Source organism: Arachis ipaensis, chromosome B2 (assembly GCF_059453495.1).
Source record: "Arachis ipaensis isolate K30076 ecotype BB chromosome B2, ASM5945349v1, whole genome shotgun sequence".
NCBI classification, from domain to species: domain Eukaryota; kingdom Viridiplantae; phylum Streptophyta; class Magnoliopsida; order Fabales; family Fabaceae; genus Arachis; species Arachis ipaensis.
In genome coordinates this window covers 4871572-4888766 of record NC_142437.1, presented here as the reverse complement: position 1 = coordinate 4888766, position 17195 = coordinate 4871572, and the positions used below count along the sequence as shown (strand labels likewise).

Here is a 17195-nt window from a genome sequence, read left to right as displayed (position 1 = left end):
GTATATATATATATATATATATATAGGCTGATCTTCCCCAAGAGCTCACATCGACGGGAAGGTTTGGCACCTCGATGTCGGCTCTTCGCCACCTGGGGTTTGTGCACCAATATCCGCCATAAAAGGTCCCAGCCATAATAGGTGAGAAGCTATACGACTCAATTCCAACATAATTACTCGAATATAGCTGAGCATTGAGAGGACCTTTCCCTAGTACGAGAGGACCGGGAAGGACGCACCTCTGGTGTGCCAGTTATCGTGCCCACGGTAAACGCTGGGTAGCCAAGTGCGGAGCTCCACCGGAAATTCCCTCTGCCCCTACCGTACTCCAGCTTGATAGTTTCCACCGCCTGTCCAGGGTTGAGCCCTGGGATTTGACGGCGAACTTAAAAAGCCACCTATATATATATATATAAGAGTTAGTTGTAATTTTTTGTAAAGATTATTGATACTACTCATAAATAAGAGAGTGGATTCTCTCAAAATTTTTCTTTAATTATTTGGTAAAAGCGTGATTTTTATCGTTCAATATTTTTTTATGTTTTTTTATTTCACTTAAAAATATAAAATAAAAAATTATATTTTATCAAATAATTAAGAAAAAAATTGAGACAATAATGGTAGAGATAATAAATACTTGAATTATATAATTATCTTATTTTATTGATGACTTTATATACTTGACATATAGGTTGATCTTATTTTTAAGTTAAATTCTTCTTCTATAATAATAAGATCAGAGTGACCGATTGCAATTGTATGGCAGTTTAACTTTTTTCTTTGTATAAACTAAATAATCAAAATATTAGAGATATAACCATTAATGTTGTCTTCTCTCATCAGCTTAAGCTTTTGGAATAATTGATTTCATAATATAGTATCAAAATTCTATGTTCGAAAGGTCAAAAATTCTATCCTTAGTAAACCTTAGAAATAAAAAAAAATAGTATAAAGCAAATAAAAGAAAAATAATTTAATAGTTTTATTTTCATTCCAACATTATCTACTCAATTTAATTAACAATAAAGCTATTGAAAAAGAAACAAGAATCGAAGTCCAAGTACTCAAGATCATGGATAAGGGTAAACAATAATATAATTATCACGAGAAATAATGATCTCAAGGCTGAAAATCACAATTCTTAAACTATTTGGTTGGTGAACTAATGAACACAGATAGCTTTATATATGAATTCAACTTATTACATTTTTTTAATACACATTATTATTAATTAATGTTATTTTTATAAGTGATGATCTGTATATGTTCTATTTCTGATAAAATGATTGATGTCAAATTTATTAATAACACTTTAATATAAATTAATTTATAGTTATATTCGGAAATCCTTCTAAAAATATTTAGTAGTTCAAATATAACACGACAAAAATATAAATATAAAGAGAAAAAAAGACAAAAAAAAAAAAAGGCAATAACACATTTTTCTATATTTTGTCCTTTTACTAAATACAAAATATAATACATTCACTTTCACTCTTAAAAAGAAATAGATTCGTGAGGTTTTGATCTCAAATTTCCCTCTCCATGCATGTGGTTGTTCAAATAAGTCCTCTAATCAAGCCTAAATTTCTCGTTTGGTTTTAAGGAAAAAAACAAATAATGTGGCACCATGTATATTGAGGTGCTGACAATTATTTGATGTATATGGAGTCTTGCTTATTTATGTTAAAATATTCATAAATCAAGAAAGTGACATGTACTTAAAAATAATAATGAATAAATAATATTTATTTGTTTATTATATTTGACCCTTTTAAGTGCATGATCTTAATCTTTGATGAAAAGTTACATATCTTGTTAAACATATATTATATTCTATCTGTCTCTTGGTTCTCTTTAATTATATTGATTCAAATATATGTTAAAAAAAGAGATAGCTAGCAACAAATAAAATGAACAAAGAAAATATATGACATAAGGTTTGTGATCACTTGGATATATTGGATATTTGTGTCTATAAATTTTGAAATTGTTAAATTCTCATGAATATATGTCACTTTTCTTAAATACTAAATTATGAAAAGAAATAAATTTTTTGTTTAATTATTGTATTGGTCCTTATAGTTTTGTAAAATTTTTAATTAGGTCCTTATACTTTTTTTCTTTAATTGGATCTCTGTACTAATTTTTTTTCTCAATTAAGTCTCTTTTGACAATAATTGATTTAATTTTATAGGGACCTAACTAAAAAAAATTGGTGCAAAAATTCAAATAAAAAAAAGTATAGAGACTAAATTAAAAAAAAATTTTGATACAAGGACTCAATTGAAAGAAAAAAAAAAGTATAAGGACCTAATTAAAAATTTTGTAAAACTATAAAAACTAACAGAGTAATCAAACATAAATTTTTCACCAATGATGTTACACTTTGTCATTAGATAGAATATAAAACTTTGGTAGAAGTTGAGTATGTTGTACTATGTATTTTTTATATAATGAAAATTATTATGTGTAATTTATAATATTGGTGATTCTTGTATATTTTTCTTTTTTGTTATTATGTATAATATACTTTTTTTTAATTAATATATTTATAATATTGTAAATTTTTTTAAATGACATAACTTTTTTATGAACATTAACTAAAAAGTTATAAATTCGAGTCTCTCTATTTTTAATAAAAAAAATTTATTTAAATTAACCAAATATAGCAATTGTAAATCTACTAGCAATATTATTTCCAATTCATTAAAAGAGAAGTTTGTAGAATTGTAGCCATCTAATGTCTGTTAAATCATTTATTAGTCCTGCTATTCAGATCAACAACTTCTACGAACAAATGTATCAAAAAATACTAGTACATTTTTGTATCTCATCACATGCTTATACCTAGGCAAGAATTACTATATTCTTTCATGTGTATTAACTTTTCCAAATCACCATATAAGGATAATTTCCTTTTGCATATACCACTTTTCTACTAATCTTTCTATTATGGACAAGCTAGTAATCTCACACTCCAATTTACTAATTACCATAACACAATCTTAATCTAGATGTCACTAAACTTAAATGAAATACTATTTTGACTACTCTAATAATTGTCTAAAATTATTTATGATGATAAAGTTTTTTTCTTTTTAAAAAAAGTATATTTTTATCCCAAAAAAAAGACATATCACCCAGCCAAAAATGCAAAATTTTGAGATATATTCCCATACCCATAGCATCAAATCTAACAGCAACTTTGAATAATTAATTAAGTAAAAAGAAGAAAATAATCACCAAATGGGAACACACTTGATACTTGAGTGAAAGTGCATTCCTCACACACTATCACTAAGCATTATTTATTCTCTGCCACCCCCTTTCATCAACCACTCAACTCTCAAACACTTTTTTTTCCCTCTCTTCACTGCACACACTCTCTCTCTCCAAAACAAAAATGGAAGAGAAGAAAGCAAAGGCCAAAGCTTTTCTTCTCTTCTTCTTCTTCTTCTCAGTGTTCATCACACTCTCCACCGCCACCAAAGAAACCCAAACCCTTATCCTCCACCCACTCCCATCTCAACCCACCCTCTATTGGCCCGAACTCGAAACCGAGCAACCCGACCCGGAACCCGAATCAGCTTCGCTCTCTGTCTCTCTTCACCACATCGATGCACTCTCTTCCAACAAAACACCGCACGAATTGTTTACCCAAAGGCTCCAAAGGGACGCTGCTAGGGTCAAAATCGTAACTTCCTTCGTCTCCAAAGCTCCATTTTCTTCTTCACCCAAGAACCAAACCGGGTTCGGATCACAACCCGGTTTCAGCTTCAGCAGCTCAGTCATTTCGGGTTTGGCTCAGGGCAGCGGCGAGTACTTCACGCGCCTCGGCGTCGGAACGCCGCCACGCTACCTCTACATGGTGCTCGACACCGGAAGCGACGTCGTTTGGCTCCAATGTGCGCCGTGCAAGAAGTGCTACTCAGAGTCCGACCCAGTTTTCGACCCGAAAGGGTCCCGGACCTTTGCCCCAGTACCCTGCGGTTCTCCGCTCTGCCGGCAGCTGGACTCGCCGGGATGCGACGCCCGGAAAAAGGTGTGCGAGTATCAGGTCTCATATGGAGACGGGTCCTTCACCGTCGGCGATTTTGCCACTGAGACATTGACTTTCCGGCGACGCGCCAGCGTCCCGCGCGTGGCCTTAGGCTGTGGACATGACAACGAGGGGCTCTTTGTTGGGGCTGCGGGCCTTTTGGGCCTGGGCCGGGGCATGCTTTCCTTTCCGACCCAAGCCGGTGCCCGGTTCAATAACAAATTCAGTTATTGTTTAGTGGACCGAGCTGCTTCATCAAAACCGTCTTCAATGGTTTTTGGTGATTTGGCAGTTTCGAGAGCGGCACGGTTCACTCCGTTGTTAAAGAACCCAAAGCTCGACACATTTTACTATGTCGAACTGTTGGGAATTAGTGTTGGCGGGGTGCTGGTTCGTGGAATTTCGGCTTCTTTGTTTCGGCTTGACCGGACCGGAAATGGTGGGGTAATTATTGACTCGGGCACCTCAGTGACTCGATTGACCCGACCCGCTTATGAGGCTTTGAGAGACGCTTTTCGGGTTGGGGCAGCCCGATTGAAACGGGCACCCGAATACTCGTTATTTGATACTTGCTTTGATCTTTCGGGGATGACGCAAGTGAAAGTTCCGACCGTAGTGCTACATTTTCGAGGTGCCGATGTGTCACTTCCAGCCGGGAATTACCTAATTCCGGTGGATGATAAGGGAACTTACTGTTTCGCGTTCGCTGGGACGATGAGCGGGTTATCCATAATTGGGAATATCCAGCAACAAGGGTTTCGGGTCGTGTTTGATTTGGCGGGTTCTCGGATCGGGTTTGCACCAAGAGGGTGCGCATAAAATGAATCAATGTGAGTTGTAGTGGTGAAAGTTAATTTTGTAATAGTTGGCTTCTATTTTTGGTTTAGGTCAAACTAAATATAAGAATAGATATTTATGTTTTGTGTTGGTTAACTTAATGAAATGGTAATTTGGCGATTTAACAATGGTAATTTAGTTTGGTATCTTAATTAGTAATTGTAGCATCATCGAAATGCTTATGTTCACTTATGTTGTATACAATAGAGTAACATTAAGATTTGAGAAGAGTGAATTGTCATGATCATACCTTAGATGAATATGACTGAAATCGTGTGTGCAATAATAACTCAGGTAAATACGGTACAACAATAATGCATGCTCAATTATTTTTCCCTCCATTCAATTATCATCCTAAGGGAAAAAACAATTAGACATGTCAATAATTTTAGTGGTGAAGAGTGTCGGAAATGATTGAGTGAATCTTAGAAACAAATGAAATAAGCATGTCAAACTTTCATGTTGGATCACCAATCACGCTTGGCATATGGCCAACAACTTTTTTTTTTGGGTTACATTATTATCCCTTTTTCTAATCATATTTGGATTAATTTTTTTTAAATATTGACCCAACTTTGATACGACACTCCCGTTATTGAATTTTATGATACGAGCAAGGATCTGAAAATCGAATCGGTTATCGAACTGTTCTAACTATTAGTTTATTGGTTTATTTGTTTAACCAATTTAATCGTAATCTAACCGAAATAATTATTTTATAATAGAATAATAAATAAAATATAAATAAATATATTAAAATATAATTATAATTTAATATAAACTTTAAAATATCATCAAATTAAATATACTACATCAACCACAATATTATAATTTCATTCAAACACAAATTTAAAAGTCAAATAATAATAACAAAATCAAGAATATTTTATGTATTATAATAAAAAAACAATAAATAAATGCTGATATATTTTTTTACAGTTGACAATCTAGAGTCAAGGATAAAAAAACATTCATTCAAGATTAGATAAAAATACTATGAAGAATTTCTATATGACATCATTAGAAAGTTACTTCTTTATAATTCTCCAATCTCCACCTACCGATTATTATATATAGACACATTCAATTAGCACAACATAGAACAGGTACCACTGAATTACAATTAAAACTAATGTTAGTAGACACAATTGTGCTTCGAGACTAGGATGATTCATTTGTTCCTTGGTTATCCATGCTTCATGTCGAGGATCAAACACTTCAACGGTTGACACCATTATGCTTCCATCAAAGCCACCAAGTGCATGTCTACAAGGTGAATGGATAAGTTTATAATAGTGCAAAATTAGTCACATAGGTTGTTACTAGGAAAGAAACTAGTGCAAGTCTTAATCTAGAAATTAAGAAATGCATAATTGACAAAATTCATATGCTGAAATAGCTAACTTAACAATCTAACCACAATTAAGTCCAAAGCATAGTTTTAATTGACTTAATTGAACACAGAAAAGTATAACAATGAGCAGCAAAGCACAAAAAAATACAACACAATAGCAAAAAGACAACAACCACCCAACAATTTCAAAGATCACAACAATAATTTTACAAATTAGCAAAAACACAACTCAATAATCTCAAAGAAAAATAATAGGTACACAACAATAGCAAATCCAGCTAACAATCTCAATCTTAAAAGTCACAAATAATAGCAAATCAAGCAAATAGCAAATCCAGCAACCTAATAACAAGAAATAAGAATAATCTCAATCTCAAAAATCACAACTACAACAATTTAGAAAATTAGCAAATTAACAATTTAGCAAGAACACAACAACTCAATAATCTCAAGAACAACAATAGGTACACAACAAAAAGAATTTATTGAATTTAGCAAATAAGCAAGAACAAGACCAAAATAAAAAATTCAATAACCTAATAAAAAAACAAGAGCAATCCCAATCTGAATCCAGCAAAACCAACAATTTAGCAAAATAGCAACTTAACAAGATCAAGAAAAAAATCATAGTAAAAAATAATAAACACAACAGAACAACGCGGTGGGGAGAGGTGGACGCGGCAAAACTAGATCAGAGTTCAGTTCACAGTTCACAGAAAAATAAAAAATCACAGTTCACAGTTCACAGAACTTTATAGTAACGAAAAATTATTCAATTACAGTTAAAAAAGTACTTAGAAGCTAAATTCCTTGAACAGAGCATGCAAGAGAGAGACACTGAGACAAGGAGCACCTTCAAACGGACTTCGAACGAGACAGTGGCTTCGGTGGAACAGAACCAACGAGACCGTGGCTGCGCGACGGAGGCTTCCATGTTCGCACGGTGGCTGCGCGATGGAGGGGAAGGAAGGCTGCAGGGAGCAAGTGGTGGCTGGACAGAAGTGAGGGAGGACCTGGAGCTCGATGAGAGGAGCTCGGGACTGAGGATGAGAGAGGCAAAGAGGGCGTTTTGGAGGCTGGAGTTTAGTTAGGGTTGGACTAGAGTAGTGGAGTTAGAGTTCAACACACTAAATGACGGCGTTTGCTTCCAATTCAGAAAACCGGCCGGATCACGGTTCGATTCGACTGACTATTTTTCGGTCGGTTTGACGGTTTAATAGCAGTTTTTAAAATTGGCCGTTCTAGAATTTGACCGATTCTTTTTAGCAACGGCTCACGGTTCAACCGGTTCGACCGGATGGTCTAAACCGATTTTCTGGACATTGGATATGAGAGCAAGACAATACATCTCCCAAAATTTGGTCAATATCTAAAAAAATATATGTTCATATTTGCCATTTGATGGCTATAAAAACACTCTTCCACTTAACCCATGACAACAATAAAGAAGTATCGCGACCCAAAAATTCTGCCCAACAAAATACATAAATTCAGTTACAATTTAAGCCTTTATTATTTTATCTTATCTTATCTTTATTTGTTCTTATCTTATCTTTATTTGCTTTTAGCTTTCATAGACTAATGCTCTCTATATATTTAGTTTTACCTTCATAATTCACAATTCAATCAATCAATCAATAATCAATCAAGAAATACAAAGTACAACATTTTTCATATTTTCTTTTCTTATTCTTTCACAGTTTTATTATGGTATCAGAGCTATGGTATCATCCTCCTTGAGGAGGATACATAAGCTATCATCCTCCTTGAGGAGAATACATAAGCTATCATCTTTCCGGTGAGAAATCACCATGCTTTTTTTTTTCAACCTTCTCCCACAATGAATATTCAATCTTCCAATTTAGCTCAGAATTTGACCAATCTCTATTACATCCATCCAAGTGAAAATCTACATCAGTCTTAGTTACTCCTATTCTAACAAGAAACAACAACAAACAATAATTTTTTTTTATCTTTTCTCTTGTTCTTTCATAGTTTTATTATGGTATCAAGGCCATGATCTTTTTCACATATGTAGCAGAAGTAAAACCCACACTTGCAATAAATGAAATTACATCTATCAACTCGCTCAACTCAGCAAGAACAATGAGGACATTTTGTCATTGTTTCTTGCGAACAAGCTTCGCTAACTTCACATCGTTACCGTGCACACCATGATCATAACAACTTTTATCATGATGCCAAGGAACCTGACACTTGAAGCAAAACTTCTTCTTACAATTAGGGCACTCCACTTTCCTCACAGACTTATCTTTACACTCATTGATGACTAATTCGGAGCATAAATGGCAGAAACACTGGTACTTCATCTAAGAGAGTGCAGATTTAACCGTAGTATCGAACTATTTATTGAACATTTCTTTGGAGATGAGAGTCTTGAATGCCATTAGATCTAACTTTATGGTGCAGTTCAAGTCAGAGCAAGGGATGTTCTGTGCGGTGACGAATCGGATGCGATGGATGAGGTGGAAGCGGATGCAGTTATGGCAGTAATAAGGAGGGTGCATGCAACGATTGTTGTTGTTGAAGACGTTGTCGGCGGACATAGGGATGGTGCATATACCACATGTTGGTGGCGGTGGCTGTATCTCTTCTTCGTCGTTAACTTGGTTTTCATCAATGTCAATATCAATAACATTCACATTATTGTTCTTTCTTTAAGGCAGAAACCCTAATTTTGACCTCAACTTTCTGGAGATTGCCACATTTATGTTTAATATCTGAAATGGAGTGCAGACGGCATCTCCTTCTATGTTTCTGCATCACCTTAATCTTTTCTTTTCTTATCCTTCAGAGTCCAATGGACCTAAAATTATCGCGCTCTACACTCCCTCTATCATCGCGCTCTACACGCCCTCTCTCTTATCGCGCTCTACGCGCCTTCAGAAGATCGCTGCTTGTTCTCTCTCCCTCAAGCACAGCATCTCCTTCTATGTTTTTCTTTTTTATGTCAGCAGCTCTAGCTTCGCCGCTCACATCTCCCTCTGCGTCACCACGTCACACGCGTCTTCCTCAACCATTTCACCAGAACTTACCCAAGTCGTGGATTATTGACATCTTTCTTCCACTAGCTTACGGGGCCATATTTAACCACTCTTCCACCTTAGCTCATGACAACAATAAAGAAGTCTCGCGACCCACAAATTCAGCCTAACAAAATAGATAAATTTAGTTACAATTTTAGTCTTTATTATTTTATCTTATCTTATCTTTATCTTTTCTTTATTTGTTTTTATCTTATCTTTATTTGCTTTTATCTTTCATAGGTTAATGCTCTATGTATATTTAATTTTACCTTCATAATTCACAATACAATCAATCAATCAATAATAATCAAGAAATACAAAGTACAACATTTTTCATCTTTTTTTTCTTATTCTTTCACAGCTTTATTAATGACAATGTCACTTCATGACCTCTATATTTTTTTTGTTATTTTCTTTTTTCACCATTCATAATTCCATATATCTATTTCTTAAAGTATATTAATTTAAGGATCTAAAACAAAGATAAAGGAATATCTCTTGTTAAAATTGATGGTCGGATAAAATATTATTCTGATCTTAAAAATGAAAAAAAATGTTAATTTTTAAAATAGTTATGTTGTTAAAAAAATGTTAAATTTTGAACAAATTTATTTTTTTATGCCAATTAGTTAGGAAACAAAATCCTTTTTTTACCCTCTCTTTATTCTCATTCTAAATCCAAACTAATCAATAAAAATATAGTCTCTTCCACACTCATTTTATTATCGTTACTATCATTACTTCTGTCTTTTTCATTCTAATTTATACATACTGGCTCTATTATTTGTTGAATAATTGTTGTTGGTAATTTTTGTGAGTGGTAGAATAAAAGAATTCGGAAGTGACAATAAACGAATTTAAGCAGAACAAAATAGAATTAAAAATTAAAAATTTAGATAGGTGACAATGAATTTAAAATAAAAATTTGTTTAAAAATTATATTTTGACAGGCTATTATTTTAAAAATTTATTATAAAGAGACATTTTTAAAAGTAAAAAATGTTAAAAGTAATTTTGATTTTTAACAAAATATTATAAACAAATAATACTTTATCTTTTAAAAAATTATCCAATTGTCTCTTTCTTTCTGACTCCATCTGCAATAATGTATAGAAACACATGAACTCTTTACATAGCAAAACTTCAACAATTTAGATACAATATATTTTCAGACACCAAAAAAAGATACAATATTTTCAATTATCAACAAAGTTGGTTAATGCATTATTGCATAGTGATAATAATACTTTATTGGTGTATATTATTTATTTTTTCCTACACATATAATTCATAAGCATGGACAGACAAGGGCACATGCTTTGTTGGAATATCTCACATAATTCCGAAAATGCCCATGTAGCACATGCATGTAAAAATAAGTCAAAATGTGTGAGCACAAAGGAGACAAATGGAGAAAATTGTCAAAATGGTTAGTAGGAGAAGGAATGTAAAACTACCCTTTTTGGAATTAGAGAAAAAGAGAATAATTGATCAATTTTGTCTCTTTCCCATGGTGTTGGACTCTAAGCTGTTAAAAGATTGATTTTAATATTTTATGAAGTAAGATACTTTAATCTAAAATTTTGGATTTAATATTAAGATACCATTACTTTAGTAAATTATTTTAGAATAAAATTAAGTGAATCCCACATTTAAAACTTAAATCTAACACAAAGTAAGATTTTTAAAACTTAAATTTAACAAATTAAAACAAAATTCACGAATTCATACATAGTTTCTTTGACATGATTTAACATTTTTTGTTTAGTATATGGTAGGTGAAAGATGAAAACAACTTAGGCTATATATTGACATAAATATACAAATATGCTTGTATTAAGGCTATTTTTTTTTTGTTATGGAATAAAAGTAGTGATATACTTTAATATTGTAATTTTTTGTGTTTTTTAAAATCGTGGATAGTACACAAATCGGAGGGTCCGATTTCTGTACCTCAAATTTTTAAATTTTTTTTTAACACAAATCGCACGGTTCGATTTGTGTACCTCTACAAATCAGATGGTCTGATTTCTGTACCTCTAATAAATCAGACGGTCTGATTTTTACTTCTTTAATTAAATGGTTTCACATTTGAGAATAACACTCCAATAATTTACATTTTAAAAAATACTATTATCACTCTAATATTAAAAATAAAAAGGTCTTGGATTAACACCAATTTTTTTTTCTGACAAAAATGGAGAGGACCATTCTAATGCTATTAGTTTCTTTTCTTTTTGTATATTTCAATTGTTCCTTCTTTGGCGGGCTTCAGCAGTTGTTTTAGCATTTCAAATATTAAAAAGATTTAACTAATTGTAAAGAAAAAAATCAACCATATCTTTTTATAGGTGACAACAATTTTTCAATCATATACTACTATATATAACTATTAGGAATTGGCCCAAGCATCTCATGTACAAAGGTCCAATAGCTATAGGCCCACAACTGAGGCCCGGCCCAACTCTTCCATCCATACAATCTTTCCCATCTCATACTCTACCACAAATATGACGGAGGTTTAACCAATTTGGATTGATTGAGTGGTCAACTTATTCGTTTGTTTAAATAAGTGTCGAGAATTCGAATCCCGCCTGCTGCATGTACTAGAATTCGTTTGTTTAAATAAGTGTCAGCAGTCAACTCATTCTTTCCCATTTGGTGATATGAAGAGGGTTTGCAAATGATTCTAGGTAAGAGAGACCATAAAAGTAACAAATAGTTAACACATCAAGTTATTAAATTGAATTTAAATAAAAATGTAAAAAATGTATGGAATTATTATACTTTTACTAAAGGGACTAAAATTTTGTAGATCATACAAAATTTTAGTTTCAATTTCTAACCATCAAACACAATACTAAATTTCAATTTCACAATCTCAATTTTAATTTCTAAAAATAAACGTTACCTTATAAATATTCTATCAAACTATATTTAAGAATAATCAGCAGCGTCAAAAAGTCTTATATATCATAAATGGCTTCCATTACTATTAATGATAATAAGCACCTTACCTTCATGTCTGGTGATGGTGGACCTTCATGAATTGAGAGCAAATTGTTGGGTTTTAATTTAAAAAAAAATAAAAAAATAAAAATTATTAATTACAAGAAGATAATATCCCTAAAATTGAAATTTTGGAACTGAGCTTATTACTCATCACCAATAATGGGTGACATCATATGTAAACAGATTTTTTTTTAAGAGAAAAAAGAAACACTCATAATCATTCCACAAAATTAAAAAGGTAGAGGAGGGGTAGAGGTGGATCAATGTTCATGAAATATTCCCTTTGCCCCATTCTTTAGGAACCAACCTGAGAGTTTCTGGCCCTAATAATATCTATCTTTAATTTTGTGTGGTTAAATCACTTGTGAGTTGTGTAACATGGATAGACAAAAATTTATATACCTTTTTTTTTGTGTATTCATTTATTATATATATATATATATATATATAATCCCGTTATATTACCAACAGTATTTTTGTCAATTTTTGCCAACTCTTATTTATAACTGTGTTTAATAGAAGTGTCTTTGTAAATATGTCTAATAAAAATATCTTTTTTATGATTGTGTTTAATAGAAGTGTCTTTATAAATATATTTTCTGGATGTGTCTCTTTATATATGTATTTAAAATATAATAATTAATTATTATTGACAATAAATTGACAGATAATATGTTGGTACTCTATACTTTTCCATATATATATATATATATATATACTCAGTTTGTTAGTATAGAATAAATTAAAATATGGACCCACAATTAAGTACATGTTACTCTATTTTATAATCATGAGAGGGTGAATTTTGTGAGAATATACTCCTACAAATAAAAATAAAAATAATGAAGCATCTTACATCACTATTTTTGTTTGTGACCTACAAAATAGTTTTTTTTTTTTGACAGTACATAGTACATTACCTTCTAATATAAGTTTTTTTTTATTATTATAGTTAAGATTATGGACTATTTTATCCTTTTTGTACAGGTAAATATTTAATTATTATGTGTATAAATTTACGTATTAATTTAATATTTTTTATTAGTGAGTTATGTTAAAAAATAATCTGAAAATTGTTATATTTAATGGAAGAAAACATTAAAAATTAATTTACGTATTAATTTTTTTAAAAAAATTAAAATATCCGTTTTTAAAATATTTAGAAACTAATTTAAATAATTATTTTTTATATACTGTGGAATCTTTCAGCATGGTGATTTTGCCTTGAAGTAACGTTGATTCCAAGTCATATCTGATGCCAATAATTTTGTTTTAACGCTTCCCATGTAGCACAAAACAAACATATCTCTTGCAATGTTTGAGAAACACTTAATCCATGCCTTAATATGATCCTTATATATATATATATATATCACAATCTTGTCCTGAATTCCACGTTATATTATTATTGGTTATTATTAATTATTCATTTTTTTTACATAAGTGTGTCTTTTATTTTTAATATTTTCAGAAAATTAATGTATCTAATAATAAAAAATTATGTAAATATATTAAATTTTTAATAATAATCTAAAAAATAAAAATATTTATTTAACAAGGAAGGAGTATTATTAATAGTTGGCCAAATTATTTAACACAATTTCTTGTTTTCTATTAATTATTAGTCCTTGTTACTTGTTTTCAATTCTAACATGTCATTTAAACACTTGAAAATGACGTGTAACTCTTTTCAAGGAATGTAATGGCATGTAACTCTTTGAGGAAAAAAGTTTAATACTTGAAGTAGATCTATGTATAATAAAGCATATGTATATATGTTGGGAAGAATTTTAAGTGTATCGAAAATATCGGTCTTTCAGTTGTTTTAATCGTTGATTTAAATTATAAAAAATATATATAATATATATTAATTGAAATCAACGGTTAAAACAATTGAAAAACCGGTGTTTCCGGTACACTTGAAATTTTTCCTTATATGTAGAGTATATAGACCTAGTGGATTAGTTGATTATTTAATTTCTCTAATCTTTTATAGAAAGTTGTTATTTTTAGTAATGTAATTTTTATTTTATTTTATGATAGAGATTAGGGATATTGTTTTTTTTTTTTTTTTTGTTCTCATTTATTCCCACCTTATCTAGTGTAAGCATGGCAATAAATTCCATAAAGATTAATAATAATCTAGTAAAATATGAAATCTATAAATATTAATCCGTTTAATCTGTTATTTCTATAAGTAGACAACAAAATATAGTACATAACAAAATCCAAAGAAAAAGGCAAATAAATTAAGTAATGAAGATGTCTAGCAAATTTAAAAAAAAAATAAAAATAAAAGAAAGAGAAGAAAAGAATTGTCATAATCATAAGGCCGGAGATAAATGATTAAAATTATTTATAATGTTATTAAAAATTAAGCCTTGAAGGGGAAGTTAACATTAAAATTTGTAGCAATAAGTGACCCGAAAGCTATACCTTAAATAATTTTCAGATTATCCGTTCCTCAAACGTTTTCAAGATGTGCCCTCTAATTAAGCAACAATAATACTTAATATGACAAAGATGAATAACTCCAAAACTATATAAATTATTATTAGGAAACGTAGCTTTCATTATTTGGAGTTTTTTTTTTTCTTTTCTTAGTAAAAAATCATAAGGTAGCCAATCCAAATGAGGAAATTTAGTAATTTATTACAAGAAATTTTTAAGATAGTAATCGATTTTTAACGACAGATTTAATTTGTCATTGTTTTGGTCACTCTTAACTAAAAATTGGTCGCTAATATAAACTTTTGCGAATTAGTAACTAAAATTTTGCGACCTATCAAATCGATTGCTAAGGATTTGACAATTAATTTTACCGGTAATATTAGGGAGACAAAAAAACAACCAGAACTTGCCTTATTTAGCATTTATTAATTGTCGCAACAATTAATGAACGCTAAATAAAGCAAGTTATGGCTATTTTTGGCTAATTTTCTTTGGTTATCAAACATTTTCGTAATTTTATTTAAAATTCGATAGCTAAATTAATCGCTATATTTTCTATTCTACCATACAAACCAATATAACTTATATTAGGTATATGATTAATTTTCATCAACTACTTTAATCATTTAATAATTTTTATGACTATACACTAAATAATATAACCAGAAGACAATCTGTTTTGAATAAGTCAAGACCATCATAATTATTATCACACTAAAAAAATTTATATGACATTTATTTTCAAGATATATCTTATCCTATTTCAATTACTATTTTATCGGCTACAAAAAAAAATTATTTTTAATATGATGATAAAATGGGTTTAATACTGAATTTTAAGGATAAAAAGTGTAATTCGTAGATACGATAATTATACATAAATTTACATAAATTGTCACTCACAATTTGAGTTGGATATTAGATTAATTTAAAATCGTTAATAACATTTAAATATAAATATTTTAAATTGTTGAAATCGTGACCCACAATTTTTAGTAATTTTTTTTAGTATTTGTTCTGTTTAAAATCATAAGTTACAATTTCTTTTTATCTTAAATATTCTCGTGTTAATATATTATACCAAAACATCATAATATTAATGAAAATTAGTGATAACAATCCAAATATGATTAAAAAAAATTGGCCACGAAACAACTCTAATATTCGTCAAAGTTGCAAGAACCACTTTAAAATTGGAAGTAAAAATTCCCATATACAATTTATATAAGTTTGCTAAAAGTATGCGTTTCTCTTTTACTATTACGAAAAAGTATCTCAAATTTTGAAAATGGAAAATAATTTGTTAATATAAGAAATGTATATCTATTAGTTATTTAAAATTTTTGCCACACTATTATTAACAAAAGTTTTTATCTTTTATGTTTTATTTTTGGTAAAAACTCAGGTGCAATCGACTTTACGTGAAGTTGATACCCGAGAGACGTTAGATGAAAATTTAGTCAACTTAGTCAAATCATCTAACGGCTCTCAAGTATCAACTTCACGTTAAGTCGACTGCACCTGAGTTTCCACCTTTATTTTTATGTCTATATCAATATATAATCATGAGTTAAAATAAATTTGATTAACCAATTTAGTACACTTCTCTGATTATATTAAAATTTTAACCACATTATTTTATTATTGGAGATCTCACTTTGTTATTATAGCGATTCATATTAACACTGTTTTAACGAGTAACGACAGTTAAATTAATAACGAATGGAGATTCACAATTTGTAAATTTAAAAAACAACTTGATCATTTTTAAGAGTTTATTAGGATTATTTTAATGAGTGACGAGAATTTCAAAAACTAAATTAAGTATTATCTCACTTAAAAAACACACTTTAAAAAATAGAAAAAATAAAAAATAAAAACTTTTGTTAAACCTAACACCCCGCATGCATGGAAAAAGTTTTACATAGAGGACCCTTATACAGCTCAAAGAAAAATGAAAATATTATTTATTTATTTATTCCAATAATGATGATGAGATAGTGGCATTATAGGTCCATCATCAATCAAATGAAACATATCGTGCATCCTTTAATGGTTGAGACTTTGAGACCACAACATCTCTCTCTACCTTCACATGGTTTAGAGAGTTATAAATAAAGTACCTAAATTAAAGAACCAACTGGGTTTCATAAGTGTAATAATGTTCACCTAATGTTTATTATTGTATGAAGTGATCAATGTAACAAATAGAAAGAAATCTAATGAGTTATAATAATTAATTAAATAATAATAAAAGTTGTACTAAAAAGATATTATGTGTAGTAAATACTTTTGAAGATTAGTATATATATATATTTTGGCTTATTGTGATAAGTTAGTTTGGTTTAGATTTTGGTTAGGTAATTAATTAATTCATTTAGATTCACCTTCAAATTTTATTATTCTTCCATTGAATACATCTATTTTGTATTGCATCATAGCCTTGACCAAT

The 17195-nt window shown here is 30.2% G+C and overlaps 1 protein-coding gene across 1 annotated transcript; it reads left to right on the top strand.

The window, feature by feature from the left end:
* Nucleotides 1-3249: 3249 nt before the first annotated feature.
* On the top strand, nt 3250-5007 carry LOC107623706 (aspartyl protease family protein 2). The gene has a single exon (XM_016326058.3). The coding sequence runs from the start codon at nt 3407-3409 to the stop codon at nt 4859-4861; it is 1455 nt and encodes a 484-aa protein (XP_016181544.2). The 5' UTR covers nt 3250-3406; the 3' UTR covers nt 4862-5007.
* The last annotated feature ends 12188 nt before the right edge of the window (nt 5008-17195 follow it).

Bases quoted from the DNA above. Each gene is read 5' to 3' on its own strand.
- LOC107623706 (XM_016326058.3), top strand. From the start codon at position 3,407: ATGGAAGAGAAGAAAGCAAAGGCCAAAGCTTTTCTTCTCTTCTTCTTC.